Source organism: Schistocerca cancellata, chromosome 1 (assembly GCF_023864275.1).
Source record: "Schistocerca cancellata isolate TAMUIC-IGC-003103 chromosome 1, iqSchCanc2.1, whole genome shotgun sequence".
In the NCBI taxonomy this organism is placed as follows: Eukaryota; Metazoa; Arthropoda; class Insecta; order Orthoptera; family Acrididae; genus Schistocerca; species Schistocerca cancellata.
In genome coordinates this window covers 78220440-78237383 of record NC_064626.1, presented here as the reverse complement: position 1 = coordinate 78237383, position 16944 = coordinate 78220440, and the positions used below count along the sequence as shown (strand labels likewise).

General features: G+C 37.0%; 1 protein-coding gene across 1 annotated transcript in view; it reads left to right on the top strand.

Moving 5' to 3' along the window:
* The window catches only part of LOC126174882 (glutaminase kidney isoform, mitochondrial-like), a 187895-nt gene that overhangs the window by 116489 nt on the left and 54462 nt on the right, over positions 1-16944 (top strand). The window contains exon 10 of the mRNA XM_049921699.1: positions 4980-5111. Within this exon, the coding sequence (XP_049777656.1) occupies positions 4980-5111 (132 nt within the window). The remainder of the gene's footprint in view (positions 1-4979; positions 5112-16944) is intronic.

Genomic DNA, 16944 nt, shown 5'->3' with positions numbered 1-16944 from the left:
TATGTGTGGATGGATATGTGTGTGTGTGCGAGTGTATACCTGTCCTTTTTTCCCCCTAAGGTAAGTCTTTCCGCTCCCTGGATTGGAATGACTCCTTACCCTCTCCCTTAAAACCCACATCCTTTCGTCTTTCCCTCTCCTTCCCTCTTTCCTGATGAAGCAACCGTGGGTTGCAAAAGCTTGAATTTTGGGTATGTGTTTGTGTTTGTTAGTGTCTCTGTCAACATACCAACACTTTTGTTTGGTAAGTTACATCATCTTTGTTTTTAGATATATATTTTTCCCACGTGGAATGTTTCCCTAGAGAGAGAGAGAGAGAGAGAGAGAGAGAGAGAGAGATGAGTTATATATATGTTAATGGTTATTAAAAAAGCAACATAAAAGTTTAATATTTCTTTTAAAGCACGGTTATGTGCTCTCATTAACAGAGACATACAGTAAAATGTAGCAAATGTTCTGCAAAAAATTCCTTTATTTATTGAAAGATTAATTAGTACATTTTCTGTGAGGGAGTTTGCCCTTTCCTTTCCCTTTTGTAAAATATCGGTTAGGTTTATATTATATTTTATAAAAGAGGTTGGATACTGCAGGTGAACAAATACATACAGACCTCTGATGTACTTACTTCATACAATATTTTTTTACTCATTTAAATGCAGTTATGAAACTTAAGGTAAATGACATGTTAGCAGTGTCACAGAAGGAAGAAGATGGGAAAGGTAGCTATCCCCCAAGTGGAGTATGACATACTGACTCGCAAGTAAAAAGCAAAAAATTTGGTGAGTCAATCATTTTGCTGCAATAGCTAAGACTATTTATTGTTATCTCTGATAAAAGAGTGCTAATGTATTGTTTAACAGCTGATGAATGAAAATAATACAAAAGACTCAAGTTATCTCTGTTGAGTGAGTGCCAATAAATAAATGATTTTAGAAAGTGGAATAAAAAAGGTTATAGCTATTAATATAGTATGTTAAGAAGCATAAAACTGAAGAATTTATGAGTTAGTAAGTAGATGTCTCCTGTCCTATAACTATTGGAAAGATTAAATAAAAATTAAAAACAGACTTAGACTTATTCTCAATAGAACTTAGGAAGCTACTTTTTAAAACAATAATGAGCATTTGTCTATAGAAATGAAGAAAAAAGAACACTTCATGTATGTAAACAGTCGATACTGCATTATTAAAATTGTTATCGATATCAGCAAAATGTCTGTTTTAATAATAAAGACTAAAGATGAGCATTGTAATTGAGTAACAATCAATAGATCCCTGGTGGACAGTCATTGACAATGAATATTTATTGGCTGGTGAAGACCTTTTTGTAGAAGCATGCATGAATGTTATTAGTAATAAATGGTAAAATGAATGTATGTGGAACTATGAGAGAGAAAGCTCATTATTAGATGATTTAATAGAATATATGTAAATTATGGCATTAGAAGAAATAAAGGTACAAAGGCACAAAAGAGGGAGTCAGGAAACATATATTTGGATCAACTGCATATAGTGGATGTCTTCTGGAGACACTTCATCATTGAGTTGCATAATGACAAGGGTTGGAGACTGTGTGTACTGTTAAAGACTTAAGATGGGACATACCCATATTTGTGTAGGTATTAGAGAAGGAAAGAATAGGCAAACCCGGGAAGGGACAGCATAATCATTGGCCAGGTGCATCCACAGATGGAATGATATGAACTGTTTTTTGTATAGAGAGATCAGAAAGGGACATTCACAATGCAAAGATCAAAAACTATTTGCACAGTAGCTGTCCATAAGAGAAGGTGTAAGCACAGCTCTTACAGTGGTAGGATGCTGTACGGTGACTAGCAGTCAAACTTTAGAAGTGATATCCAAAATAGTTAAAGACAAATAGATTTACATGGGCGGTGATTATTTTTTCAATTTGCATTTCCACACATGTTTGACTTGCCACAGACCTGGAATTTCAAAGTGTGGGGAGTGATGTAGATTAAAATGTCAGCATGTAACTCCTCTCAGTAAAGATTAGCTGAAACATTTTCTATCTCAATAAAATTAAAAAACTTCTGCTGTTGGAATCAGTGAACTGAAAGCAAAGTAAATGCAATTGCCTTTGGGTAAGATTGCTATAAAAGTGATATAGTCTGATAAAACAGTGTAAATACCTCTCATAACTGAAATTTTCACTCTTCTGTGATTTGTGCACTGACATGAAACTTTCCGGCAAGTTAAAACTGTGTGCTGGACGAAGACTTGAACTTGGGACCTATGCCTTTGAAAACACAGGAGTAACAACAAACAACAAACATTGAAACATGTCTTAGGGTATGAATTCATTAACAGCAGTCATATTAATTCAAAATTTGACTCTTCTTGTTAGTCCAGCTGAATATCATCAGAAAGTTGTTACATTTTCATGCAAAGCAGATGAGTTTGTGGGAACTTTTTAGTAGACTAGCAGACAAGCAATGCTTCACAATTGCTAAAATATATGTATGGTAACTGTGTTTATGTCATAATTCCTTTTCCCCTATCACTCTGTCCATCTCCACCTCGTCCTCTCTCACTCTGTCTCCTCCTCACACATCTCTGCCCAGTATCTCCTCCCGCCTCTCCCTGCCTGTCTTCTCCTCCCCCACATTCTGTTCCATCTTCTTCTCCCCCCTCTTACCATCCATCCCACTACATCTGTCACTCAGTCCCCCCACCACCACATCTCTATCCATCTCCTCTTCCTCCTCTCTCTGACTTTGAGCTTATTGGTTATTAGTGCAAATAAACCCTTGATTGGGAACTGAAGTTGCTTAAAATATATTGGGTGAATGGTATGGGAACATTGATATATGGGGTATGAGAGACCTCTCCAGCTGCTGCATCTGTGAGGGTAGTAGCTTCAAATGGGTAGGACTACAAAATTAGCCATAAATACAACTTTCCTGATTTTGGTTGAAACCTACTGCATGGAAGCAAACAAAACAGCAGATTGTTGTGTACACAATCTTTCTGAAAAACTGTATATATAGAGAAGGGATATATACAACTGAAGTGATTTGTCTAATGATATAAATGTTTTACTTGTACTGTCATAGTTAAAACTGGCCAAAATTGCACATTTCCACAGCAGAGCATAGTGCTTTCTGTCTCGTAGCTGGTTTTAACAGAAAACCTGTACATTGCTTAAAAAATTATAGCCTATGTTCATCTGAATATGTGTTAGAGTATATTATAAAAAATTTGAAGCCAATTGGTCAAGAACTCTTTGAGGTTTTTGCTAATACAGGGTGGTCAGAAATACTCTGATAAGCTTGTAAAAATGTTGCATGGTAGGTTGTGCTGAGAAATAATTGTTCAGAAAAAAATTGATATGTTGGTCCATTTCTGTATTAATTAGTATTGAAGTTAGCCAATCAAGCCATAATGTGCACAAACTGAAGCAGCCTGCCAGATACAATTAGTGTCAATGGTTCTCATGATGTGCATGACATTGCTCAGCCTTGCGCTTGGGTTTCATCCTTACTACCGATCCATGTCCAGTCTCGGTATGGCTGCTTTATTCAGTTTGAGGAACTCAAATGAAGCACGCATTTGGTGTCAATGTCTCTGGTGGGCTGCTTGAATTTGCTCATGCAACAATCTGATTGGATAACTTCAGTGCTAATTGTTTACACACCTCTGTGCGCACTGTAACTCAGTTAACCTTGTCTATGTGATTCCTATGGGAGCAGTATATAGGGGGGTTATAGCATATTTCTACATTTACCACTTAAAGCTGGTTCTTGAAACTTCATAAATAGGGTTTTTTGGAACATTTTGCATCGGTCTTCAAGTGTCTGCCAGTTGAGTTTCTTCAGCATCTCCATGTCAGTATCTCATGTATCAAACATACCCGTGACCACTCGAACTGCTCTCAGTATCCCCTGTTGGCCCTATATTTGGTGTGGTTCTCAAATAGCTGAGTAACATTCTAGGATGCTTTTTTATATTTTCTTTGAAAACCCAGCCTGGTGGAATCCTATCATTTCCCAAATTCTAAGATGGCCTACATGAGTGTTTTGTAAGCAGTCTCCTTTGTAGACTGATTGCATTTCTCTATTATTCTACCAGTGAACTGAAGTCCACCACATGCTTTACTTATGACTGAGCCTGTATGATCATTCCATTTCATACCCCTACAAATTGTTACACCCAGGTATGAGTTGACCAGTTCCAGCTATGATTCACTAGTATTGTAGTTAGAGGATACAATGTGTTTTTGTTTTGTGAAGTGCACAGTTTTACACTTAAAGCAGCATGCCAATCTTTGTACCACTTTGGAATCTTATTGAGATCAGACTGAATATTTGTGCAGATTTTTTAAAACAGTATTTCATTACACCTAACTGCATAATCTACAAAAATCTTAGGTTACTTTGGTCTGCAAGGTTGTTAATATACAATATGAACAGTAAATGTCACATACTTCTCTGAGACACACCTGAAAGTACTGCCACCTCCATCAATGACTCCATTCAAGATAACATTCTGCATCTTCCCAACCAAGAAATCATCAGTCCAGTCACAAATTTCTCTTGATACTCCATACATTATATTTGAGCTCCATTCGCACAGCCTCAACTGTAATATTAAGTCAGGTACTTAAGAATCCTGTTACAGCTACAAGAGATCTGTAATTGATGTAAAATATTTATAAAAAAATACTTAATGGAATGACAATGAAAACTAATAATTATGATATACTCCCCTGAAAATTGTGTGACTACAATGGCAGAAAGATTAAGAGATTCAGACAATACATTTTGGTAACATGATGCTGATGCTTTTAATATGTACAGTATAAGGTGCTGAAAGAGTGCTGCAGTGAAATATAATTAAACTCTATTTTACTTGGATAGTCTACTCACAATTTCAGGCTTTTCTGATATCTGCATAATGCTAGTTTTGTTGCAGCCTGTATTTACAAAGTTAGTTTGTATACTCAGTTTCTTATTCCAGGTTGGACTACCAGCTAAATCAAGTGTGAGTGGAGCAATGATACTTGTTGTACCAAATGTCATGGGTGTTTCTATGTTTGCTCCACCTATTGATAACTATGGAAACAGTGTAAAATGTAGAACATTTTGTGAGGTAAGGAACTTTCTTAATTATTATATGGTTTGTAAACAGTACTTGAAGCTATAGATTTAGCATGCTACAGAAGTGACCTCTATATGCAACATTTGAAACAAAAACTGCTGCAAGGTTTAATTTTGGTTACTTATGTTATACTCTGTACGTTAGAAGAAATGAATGCAAATCCTTTGCTTTTCTCTGAATTGCCTTTATATCTTCTCACACATTTAGTATATTCTATGACATTGTGCGAATTACCTAGTGGCTGCTAACAGTGTGTCTTTGGAAACATGTTTCAGTTATCCATAAATCAATAATGTTAGGGTTTACACTGAAAATTAAAAATCCAAAACAGAAAAAGAAGCAGAATGACTGAGAAACTTCTGCTGTATAGCAACAAAAGTAACCAACAAAAATGCTGTGTTAATTCTCCCTGAATTGAAGAAATAGGAAACAAAATTTAATAAAAATGGTTTTTCAATTGTGGTGTCATCTATAACAATTTTGTTTGGTTATAAAACTTCACATTAGACCATGTTAATTAAGTTATTGCATTATTTTCATGCCTATGTTTATTTACGGTTGACTCGCATAATTAAAATTGAGTGTAATATACTTTTAAAGTGACATTTTGGGTAATATGAATACAGTGTAACTCAGTATCAGCTTTCAACTAGATCAACATGGGAAATTTCTCAAAACCATACTTAAATTAAACAATAGAATCGACTGTTAACAAACTAGGACAGAACTAAGGCAGATCTCATCTCCCCCCTTTGACACATTGTTGAGTAAATGTTCCAACTGGAGAAACAATTTCTAACCACAATATACAGTGCTTAATAAGTCATAATATTACATGTATCTTCTAGAGAAGATATCTGCTAATCCTTAAAATTTCACGTTTTTTTCCCTTTTCATCTCAACTGATACATTTTCCTCTGCATATATGTAGATACACACACCTACAGTATAGCCCAGTGTTCTCAGTTTCTACTGTAACTGCTTGTCTGTTTAAAACTGAATGTAGAGTCAGCAAGCCATCATATACCTTCTTTGAGCAACGAAAAATGTAAACTACTTTCGTGATTATGTTATGCAGCAAGAGGAGGGGGCAGCCTTGTGGCACTTTCATCATGGTGCTAAGCAGGCATACATTTATGATGTGCTATGAATTGCCCCCAGACACAAGGTGCTGCAGTATTATAACAGTCCTCCTTTTTTGTATTCCATAAAAGCAATTTGAAGAAGCAGCAGAGAAAAGGTTGGGACTATTTTGGCTCTGTCCTTTTCAGGAATGCTTCACTGGCATACATAACATTTTTGATAACTGAAAATGATACTCATTTATAGAGTCTTTTAGTTTTGACAAGAAAGGAAGAAGGAAGAGTATGTGCTCAGACTGCAAAAAGATGAGGAATGAAATCGGTCATGTCCTTTTCAAAGAAACTGTAAGTTGTTTATCTTGCTCATCCTAAATGAAAGCCCATCATCTCACTACTGCTTGAAATGTTGCTGTATGTCTGACAGGAGAGAGAAATCACTTGAAGCCACAACTCTGTTGTAAGATAAATATGGAACAACTCCTTAAGAAACACAATCGTTTTGCTTATCCTGTGAGTTGACATGTTGAGGAGACAGAACAAAATCTAAAGCAAGCAAATCTTTGGCCATTTTTCTTGAACTCTTTTGAAAACATTAGGACATCATACTTCAGTGTACCAATTACTATTATTAACCTATTTCCAGTAACTGTACTTATTCATATGTGTACATTTGTAGCTAAGAAAATTCACACAATTCCTTTGTTCATACTTCTCACTCTCTTCAGTCTTGTTGTGTTAACATTTTTGAGGGATCTACCTCTGGGTCATACTGATTTTGACACACTTTGTTGCCAGTTAGTTAGGTAGTTAATTCCATGTTCTGTAGATCACATGCAGAATTTCCATAAAAATATGTATAAATTTACATGCTATGAATACATGATTTGCCTGTGTGCATGACTGCATGGTTGCCATTAAAGTTTACTGAACTTAACTATTTCTGAATCACTTACATTCATTCATTGCTTCATTCATCCTGTTTGATAGAGCTCATCAACAAGAAGAATATTCAGGCATATGGAATGAACCAATATATATGAGCAGGTAGATGTCTCAATATAATAATAATAATAATAATAATAATAATAATAATAATAACAATAATACAAAAAAGTCTCAACTGTGAAACTGGTGATGGTGTTAGTCCTTCTGTACATATTCACTGTTCAAAGTGACATACCCTCTCTAATGATGGGTGACTTAGCATAGACCCGGATTGTAGGAATCTGCCTTTTCGGACAGTCAGGAAATGCACCAACTTGACAATCACCTTGTTGTCATTCTGGAAATTCCTGTCAAGTAATGCTTTCTCCAGCTGAGAAAAGTGGAAGAAGTTGCTGGACGCAATGTCAGGAGAATATAGGATGTGAGGAATGGTTTGAAAATCTGAAGAAATGGCTTGTGTAACTGCATCCTCGGCAGAATGAGCTGGGGTGTTGTTGAGGAGCAAAATCAATCCCTTGGACAGCTCCCTGTAAAGCTTCATCTGTACGGCCACAGCCTCAACATGAAATTTTGATAGTATGCTCCTGTGATGATTTGTCCCTCATGAACATAACATGGTCCAAAAAACACTCAGCATTACCCAGTCTGAGGATGGTTCAGTCTTTATTTTTTTTCAGCAGTTGGGAATCCACAAGTTTCCACTTCTTTCTCCTTGGTCTCAGGATCATTGTGGTGCAACTAGTGCCCATCCACAGTGATTATGTGGCTAAAGAAGTCATGTGGGTTGGTCAGACACAGCTGCAACATTTCCAGTAGTGCCTTGATTCAATAGGCTTTTTTAATGGTTGTAAGCAGTTGTGGAACCTGACAGGTGGAGATCATTTTTGGATTCAGGATGTCATGAAAGATGTTTAACAATAATAAGTGACTGTTTTTCACATTTTTCTCTATCACCTAAATCTGATACATCAGTCTTGAAGCACTAGGGCCTACTGTTCTCTTCACGGAGAGGTGGTCTGCCACTTTGTCCTCCATCATACAGACTTGCTTTACCACAATAGAAGTATTGTTGCCATAAACTTCCACCTTCTTAGCAAGGGTTGTTACAGTTTGGTCTCCTAAAAGTGAAGAAAAAAAAATTGTTGCACAGTACTCCACCTTATTAATGGACTTTAATTGTTGCTTCTATATGGTGTCAAACAGTACTGTGACACAGAAATTTAAATGTACACCAGGACTATAGGCATGTATCTGCAAAGAAACCAAAATTAATTATGTAAGCTGTCATTTTTCTACACACAACTTTATAAGTATCACTTATACATTAAAGAAAGACAAGTAAGTCACCAAAGATTTTCTATGTCAACAGTCAACTGTCACTATAGGGCTTACTGATATGTGTCCTTATTCCACATAAATGTAAATTTGAAGGAAGGCTGCTAGCTACTTTGAAAACAAAGCTGCTCCTGCTCTTTTATTATCAATATGAATTAGAATAGACTAGGATGACAGTTCTATAGTTTTACTTCTGGAGGAGGTCAAGCAGGAGGTATGACACATCTAAGACTCTTTAATACGAGGCATGTTTTTTAAGTGAGGTCCATTTTGTTGTAGACACTAGTAGATGATGTGCATACCACAACGGGCACATGCATCATGTACCAGTTTGCCTTGGGAACAACTGTGCTCAATTTCAGCTCTGTAGCTAACCTGTATGGTTCTGTTCTGTGCTTTCAAAATGTTTAAGACTATCAACTCACCCGCCACATGTGAGGTTTGCTCAGTGATACAGTTTTTGTCAGCAAGGAACCTGTCTGCTGCAGTAATTCATTGACAGATTTGCAAAGTGTATGGTGATACTGTTATGAGTGAATGCAAATTGTGTAAGTGGGTATGAGAATTCAAAGATGGCCGTGACAACATCCACGGTGAAGACCGCTCCAGTTGCCCTTCTTTGATTACAGACAGTTTGGTGGCATCAGTTGAAGCAAGGATTTGTGAGAACAGGCACTTCACAATAACAGGTCTCTCAAACAAATTTCCTGACATGTCGAGATCAGTGCTTTACAACATTGAACACTTAAAGTTTAGGAAACTGAGCTCCTGCTGGGTCCTGAAACTCCTAACAGAGGACCACAAAAACCAAAGATTTGAGTGTGCAATGGAGTTCTTGACTCATTATCACAAAGAAGGTGAAGGCTTCTTGAGTCAGATTGTAACTGGAGATGAAACATGGGTTTCGCATATCATGCCCAAATCAAGGCAATAGAGCATGGAATGGTGACACACATACTTGCCTGTAAAGGTGAAGGCCAAACAGACTCTGTCCCAGCGCAAAATCATGGCACTGGTGTTTTGGAATATGCATGGTGTTTTGTTGGTTGACATCATGGACGAGGAACCACTATTGATGCAGAAGCATACTGCCAAACCCTGAGAAAACTAAGCAGAGCAATTCAAAACAAAAGACACGGCATGCTGACAGAGGGAATTGTCCTTCTCCATGACAATACAAGGCCTCACACTGCATCCCCCCTATGAACCATGGACCTTGCCGTTGGTAGGGAGGCTTGCGTGCCTCAGCGATACAGATGGCCGTACCGTAGGTGCAACCACAACGGAGGGGTATCTGTTGAGAGGCCAGACAAACATGTGGTTCCTGAAGAGGGGCAGCAGCCTTTTCAGTAGTTGCAGGGGCAACAGTCTGGATGATTGACTGATCTGGCCTTGTAACATTAACCAAAACAGCCTTGCTGTGCTGGTACTGCGAACGGCTGAAAGCAAGGGGAAACTACAGCCGTAATTTTTCCCGAGGACATGCAGCTCTACTGTATGATTAAATGATGATGGCGCCCTCTTGGGTAAAATATTCTGGAGGTAAAATAGTCCCCCATTCGGATCTCCGGGCAGGGACTACTCAGGAGGACATCGTTATCAGGAGAAAGAAAACTGGCGTTCTACGGATCGGAGCGTGGAATGTCAGATCACTTAATCGGGCAGGTAGGTTAGAAAATTTAAAAAGGGTGATGGATAGGTTAAAGTTAGATATAGTGGGAATTAGTGAAGTTTGGTGGCAGGAGGAACAAGACTTTTGGTCAGGTAATTACAGGGTTATAAATACAAAATCAAGTAGGGGTAATGCAGGAGTAGGTTTAATAATGAATAAAAAAATAGGAGTGCGGGTTAGCTACTACAAACAGCATAGTGAACGCATTATTGTGGCCAAGATAGACACAAAGCCCATGCCTACTACAGTAGTACAAGTTTATATGCCAACTAGCTCTGCAGATGATGAAGAGATAGATGAAATGTATGACGAGATAAAAGAAATTATTCAGGTAGTGAAGGGAGACGAAAATTTAATAGTGATGGGTGACTGGAATTCGTCAGTAGGAAAAGGGAGAGAAGGAAACATAGTAGGTGAATATGGATTGGGAGGAAGGAATGAAAGAGGAAGCCGCCTTGTAGAATTTTGCACACAGCATAACTTAATCATAGCTAACACTTGGTTCAAGAATCATGAAAGGAGGCTGTATACATGGAAGAAGCCTGGAGATACTGACAGGTTTCAGATAGATTATATAATGGTAAGACAGAGATTTAGGAACCAGGTTTTAAATTGTAAGACATTTCCTGGGGCAGATGTAGATTCTGACCACAATCTATTGGTTATGAACTGCAGATTGAAACTGAAGAAACTGCAAAAAGGTGGGAATTTAAGGAGATGGGACCTGGATAAACTGAAAGAACCAGAGGTTGTAGAGAGTTTCAGGGAGAGCATTAGGGAACAATTGACAGGAATGGGGGAAAGAAATACAGTAGAAGAAGAATGGGTAGCTCTGAGGGATGAAGTGGTGAAGGCAGCAGACGATCAAGTAGGTAAAAAGACGCTGGCTAATAGAAATCCTTGGGTAACAGAAGAAATATTGAATTTAATTGATGAAAGGAGAAAATATAAAAATGCAGTAAATGAAGCAGGCAAAAAGGAATACAAACGTCTCAAAAATGAAATCAACAGGAAGTGCAAAATGGCTAAGCAGGGATGGCTAGAGGACAAATGTAAGGATGTAGAGGCTTGTCTCACTAGGGGTAAGATAGATACTGCCTACAGGAAAATTAAAGAGACCTTTGGAGAGAAGAGAACCACTTGTATGAATATCAAGAGCTCAGATTGCAACCCAGTTCTAAGCAAAGAAGGGAAAGCAGAAAGGTGGAAGGAGTATATAGAGGGTTTATACAAGGGCGATGTACTTGAGGACAATATTATGGAAATGGAAGAGGTGTAGATGAAGATGAAATGGGAGATAAGATACTGTGTGAAGAGTTTGACAGAGCACTGAAAGACCTGAGTCAAAACAAGGCCCCGGGAGTAGACAACATTCCATTAGAACTACTGATGGCCTCAGGAGAGCCAGTCATGACAAAACTCTACCATCTGGTGAGCACGATGTATGAGACAGGCGAAATACCCTCAGACTTTAAGAAGAATATAATAATTCCAATCCCAAAGAAAGCAGGTGTTGACAGATGTGAAAGTTACCGAACTATCAGTTTAATAAGTCACAGCTGCAAAATACTAACGCGAATTCTTTACAGACGAATGGAAAAACTGGTAGAAGCCGACCTCGGGAAAGATCAGTTTGGATTCCGTAGAAATGTTGGAACACGTGAGGCAATACTGACCTTACGACTTATCTTGGAAGAAAGATTAAGAAAAGGCAAACCTACATTTCTAGCATTTGTAGACTTAGAGAAAGCTTTTGACAATGTTGACTGGAATACTCTCTTTCAAATTCTGAAGGTTGCAGGGGTAAAATACAGGGAGCGAAAGGCTATTTACAATTTGTACAGAAACCAGATGGCAGTTATAAGAGTCGAGGGGCATGAAAGGGAAGCAGTGGTTGGGAAAGGAGTGAGACAGGGTTGTAGCCTCTCCCCGATGTTATTCAATCTGTATATTGAGCAAGCAGTAAAGGAAACAAAAGAAAAATTCGGAGTAGGTATTAAAATTCATGGAGAAGTAGTAAAAACTTTGAGGTTCGCCGATGACATTGTAATTCTGTCAGAGACAGCAAAGGACTTGGAAGAGCAGTTGAACGGAATGGACAGTGTCTTGAAAGGAGGATATAAGATGAACATCAACAAAAGCAAAACGAGGATAATGGAATGTAGTCAAATTAAGTCGGGTGATGCTGAGGGAATTAGATTAGGAAATGAGACACTTAAAGTAGTAAAGGAGTTTTGCTATTTAGGGAGTAAAATAACCGATGATGGTCGTAGTAGAGAGGATATAAAATGTAGACTGGCAATGGCAAGGAAAGCGTTTCTCAAGAAGAGAAATTTGTTAACATCGGATATAGATTTAGGTGTCAGGAAGTCGTTTCTGAAAGTATTTGTATGGAGTGTAGCCACGTATGGAAGTGAGACATGGACGATAACTAGTTTGGACAAGAAGAGAATAGAAGCTTTCGAAATGTGGTGCTACAGAAAAATGCTGAAGATTAGATGGGTAGATCACATAACTAATGAGGAAGTATTGAATAGGATTGGGGAGAAGCGAAGTTTGTGGCACAACTTGACTAGAAGAAGGGATCGGTTGGTAGGACATGTTCTGAGGCATCAAGGGATCACCAATTTAGTATTGGAGGGCAACGTGGAGGGTAAAAATTGTAGAGGGAGATCAAGAGATGAATACAATAAACAGATTCAGAAGGATGTACCGTAGGTTGCAGTAGTTACTGTGAGATGAAGAAGCTTGCACAGGATAGAGTAGCATGGAGAGCTGCATCAAACCAGTCTCAGGACTGAAGACAACAACAACAACAACAACACACTGCAGATCAGACCTGCGATTTATTGGACAGTTTTGGCTGGGAAGCTGTAGACCACCCACCATACACTCCTGATCTTGCGACCGAGCGATTTCCATCTGTTCCTCCAACTCAAACAACACCTCAGTGGCAATCGTCACAATGATGACGACGATGTGAAAATGGCAGTGAACTCTAGGTTAATGGAGCAGGCAGCAAGTTTTTGTGAAGAGGATATTTTAAAATTGGTTGAGAGGTATGATACGTGTTTTGAACAAATTGTGGCAACTATGTCAAAAAATAGAGTGATGTATGTACTTTCTGAAAATACATTTATTTTTTTTAAATAACCTTTCATTGCATACTTATATTCAAATGGACCTTACTTAAAAAACATGCCTCGTATATGACACTTAACTTGGAGGCAACCTTTCCGCATGAATGACAATATGTATCTAGTGTTGTTGACAGTATGTATTTAGTATTGTCACAGAATACTATGGTAACTGATTATAACTTAATGAATGGCAGTCACGTATCAATGTACATTTAACTGTAACTTCAGTACTCAGTCCTGACTAATGATATTAGCTCACTGCTGGATCTGAGTTGCAACAGAGCTGCTATCATAGTTGGCTACCACAGAGCAGGTTGAGTGATGCTGCACTCTGAGGTAAGTAGAGTTCCAGCAGCAGCAGCTTATGAAACCTTCTGAGGGCATGTCTTCACTGATACTTCTCATTTATGGCTGCATCTGGCAGCAATTGTCTTTAGCTTGTGATTCTGTCATGAGATACCAACTTCATCCTGTAACCTCATTCTTTGGATGACACCACAGACTGGTGTTCTACACACAGAGGAACCACTGAGCAATGGAGAGGCACATTTAAAAGTAGATTCCAGAATGTTTTTCAGCTATTGCAAATGTCCTTCATCAGAAGAAAAAACACACACAAATGTGCATGGGAACACATAGTTTAACAACCTCCTTTGTTACACACAATTGGTGGACTGTTAATTGTAATAAAAGTTCGTGGAGATAAAATATTGTTGGCCAGGTATAGTGGTAGTTTTAAAGAAAAAATACTCATCTTGTTTCTTAAGGATCTCCTTCAATCTGTTGCTTGAATTTATTCTGTCTGCAAGCCAGTTTCTTTTGTAGGTCTTGAAACCCTATAGGTTGACATGTTTCTTGAAATAACATATATGACAAATTGATTTGTACATAATTTTCATTTTTAATGATCCTAGATGCCTTGCTGCCATCAGTTACAATGTTCACTCAGTGAAATACATTCCATTTGTACGCAACTCCACAAAACTTTACATTTCTCCTTCCTTCCTTCCCACCAGACAACTTACAACCATCTGCCCACAGTTAACATCATTCCAAAGTACATCAGTAAAGATATAGTCATACTAAGATCGAAAATATGAAATAAAAAAAAATTTAAAGAAAATGAAATTCACTCAACAGCACAATAGAACAGTTATGATAACATATATTCACATAAACAAAAATACATCTTTTTATAGTACAGTAATTTTACGATATTTTTTTTTTAATCACAGGGGTTAATTGTGTTAGCATGACATATTATACATCGAAAAAAGTATAAGATCATAAATTTGAGAATATACATGGTCCAAACAGTTTATTGAACATTACACCCCCCCCCCCCCCCCCCACCACCACCACCCCCCAAGAGTTTTGCTCACATTCAACTGTGAGAGAAAGCCTTGCAGGTGTGCACAGTGTTTACAAATTTGAAAATTAGTATGTGCAGTAAAACAGGGGTTTTCGAAATATCCAGGTTTCTGTGGTCTGAACAGTGAATAATTTTTTTTTTAGAAGTGAACACAGCTCAGAGGGAATTTCCTACAACATTTTGCAGTGTATCAGCTTCAGAATCCAAAGTTCCCTAATCACAAATATGAAATATTTCATAAGGAAATTGCAGGATAAACAAAGCTCTAAGAATCTGAATTTTAAAAAAATAATAAAAAAATGAAGAAACATCAAAATGATTTCTTAACTGATTTGAAGTTAAGTGAAAAGAATACTTGGGAAACCCTTAGGCAAAAGCAAATAGTAACTCAAGTTGAAAAAATAAAAAATAAAATAAAATAAATAATAAAAAGAAATAGCTTTTACCGGATATAATTATGCCGTTGAATTTTGTACAAATACTAATTATCAATAACAAAGAAAAATACTTATACTAAGACAAAATTGTAAAGCAAATATTAATGTATTAGGGGTAACAAGACTAAAACTAACACTTGACAATCAGTAAATTTTAACTTGGATGCAGAAAATAATAAGATATGTGATTTGTTCTCTTATACACTTGACTTCCTAAAGCTACTCAGTTTTTGAAAAGTTAATACTATTTTTCTGTTACTTTCATCATAACTGTAAAATACAATACCACTTGTAATATTGTAGATTACAATACCAATTTCACTACCAAAAAATGCAATACCATATCTCAGAAGAAAGCCCTCTGTGCCTTTTTGGCACTACCATGGCTTAATATACCATTTTACATTGTCAATAGTTCATGAAATACTGTGTGCAACATAGACACTACTAAAACATCAAAGCATTTGATAAAGTTCTGTGTGCTACATAAGCACTACTCAGTTCCAGGATACTAGATTAGGTGTATAGTAGTACAAATATCAGTCTAGTACACTAACATGGCACAACTTCAATTGGGGATACCATAAGGCAAAATATATCACATAGCTAAAAGTTCTTCGTGACAATTTAAGTTCACGTCCAATTGAGGATACCATGTAGTGTGTTTAAACACACAGCCAAGTTCACTAACAATTTGGTTCAAGTCATGGTTTAGGATACTATACAACATCAATGAAATAACATATTTATAAGCACTATGGTGAAGTCCAGAGAAATATGTCAGGTAACTAACACTTAAAGCACAAAAATGAAAATGTCCTCTCCAGATCATGGGGATGTCTGAAATTTACATACCATTTCTGGTTGAAAATTCACTTAGGACTAGATAGAATTGAAAAATGTCTACTTAGGTAAAACACAAAATTATATACTGTACACAGATGATATTATGTATCAAAGTTTGGGAAACAAGTGCCCACAGATTTCAATAACTCTCCTGATATCTTTTACACACTTCAGTGAAGATAAGATTTGTTTGTTTCAGAGTTCTGTGTCACAGACGACAGACATCTACATGAAAATGCATGGTGCCTTCTGCACTGTTTACAAGTAGTTTAGAGACAAAGAATAGTATATATATTACCAGCTAACAGACAGTATCTTCAAGGTATTTTCAAAAATGATAAAATGTTATGCAGTTCTTTAAGGAATGTGGTTACAGTATTCAATGGCATAGTAGTCTTTGTACCTCTTATTATTATTCAAGAATCACCCCCCCCCCCCCAATACTCATAGTTGGTTACATAAATAACAAAACATCAAAGAAAATATGTAACAGCACTAAGATATTTACAAGTCATTGTGTGGGATATGGTTGTGTTGAAACACTTAAAAGTTAGAATTCTGTACAGATAAATGTTGATCATTACATGTTTCAATAAGTCACTGTATGGTTGTAACACTTGGTGCACATCAAGCACAAAAGAAATTCAGTACATAGTTTCCCACCTGGGGCAAAATGTTACAAAAACTTAGTATATGCCTCATCATGTTTTCAGAAAAGTAACAAAATGACTACTACCTCTCATTAGATTTTCAGAAATAGTAATGAAACAGTTATATGTCTCAAGTGTATAGTCTGATACAATAAGTAGTTAAATTCATATAGCCTTTTGCGTACTGAATACATCAGCCATGAAGTGTTCAGATGGTCATCCTGGCTTACCTAATATGGTTCAGTGTTAAGTATAAAAAATTTACAAAGTTCAGAAATAAACAGTTTTCACTTCTCATTACCTTTCAACAATGTACAAATATGTAGTATTATAGATACTGTTGTT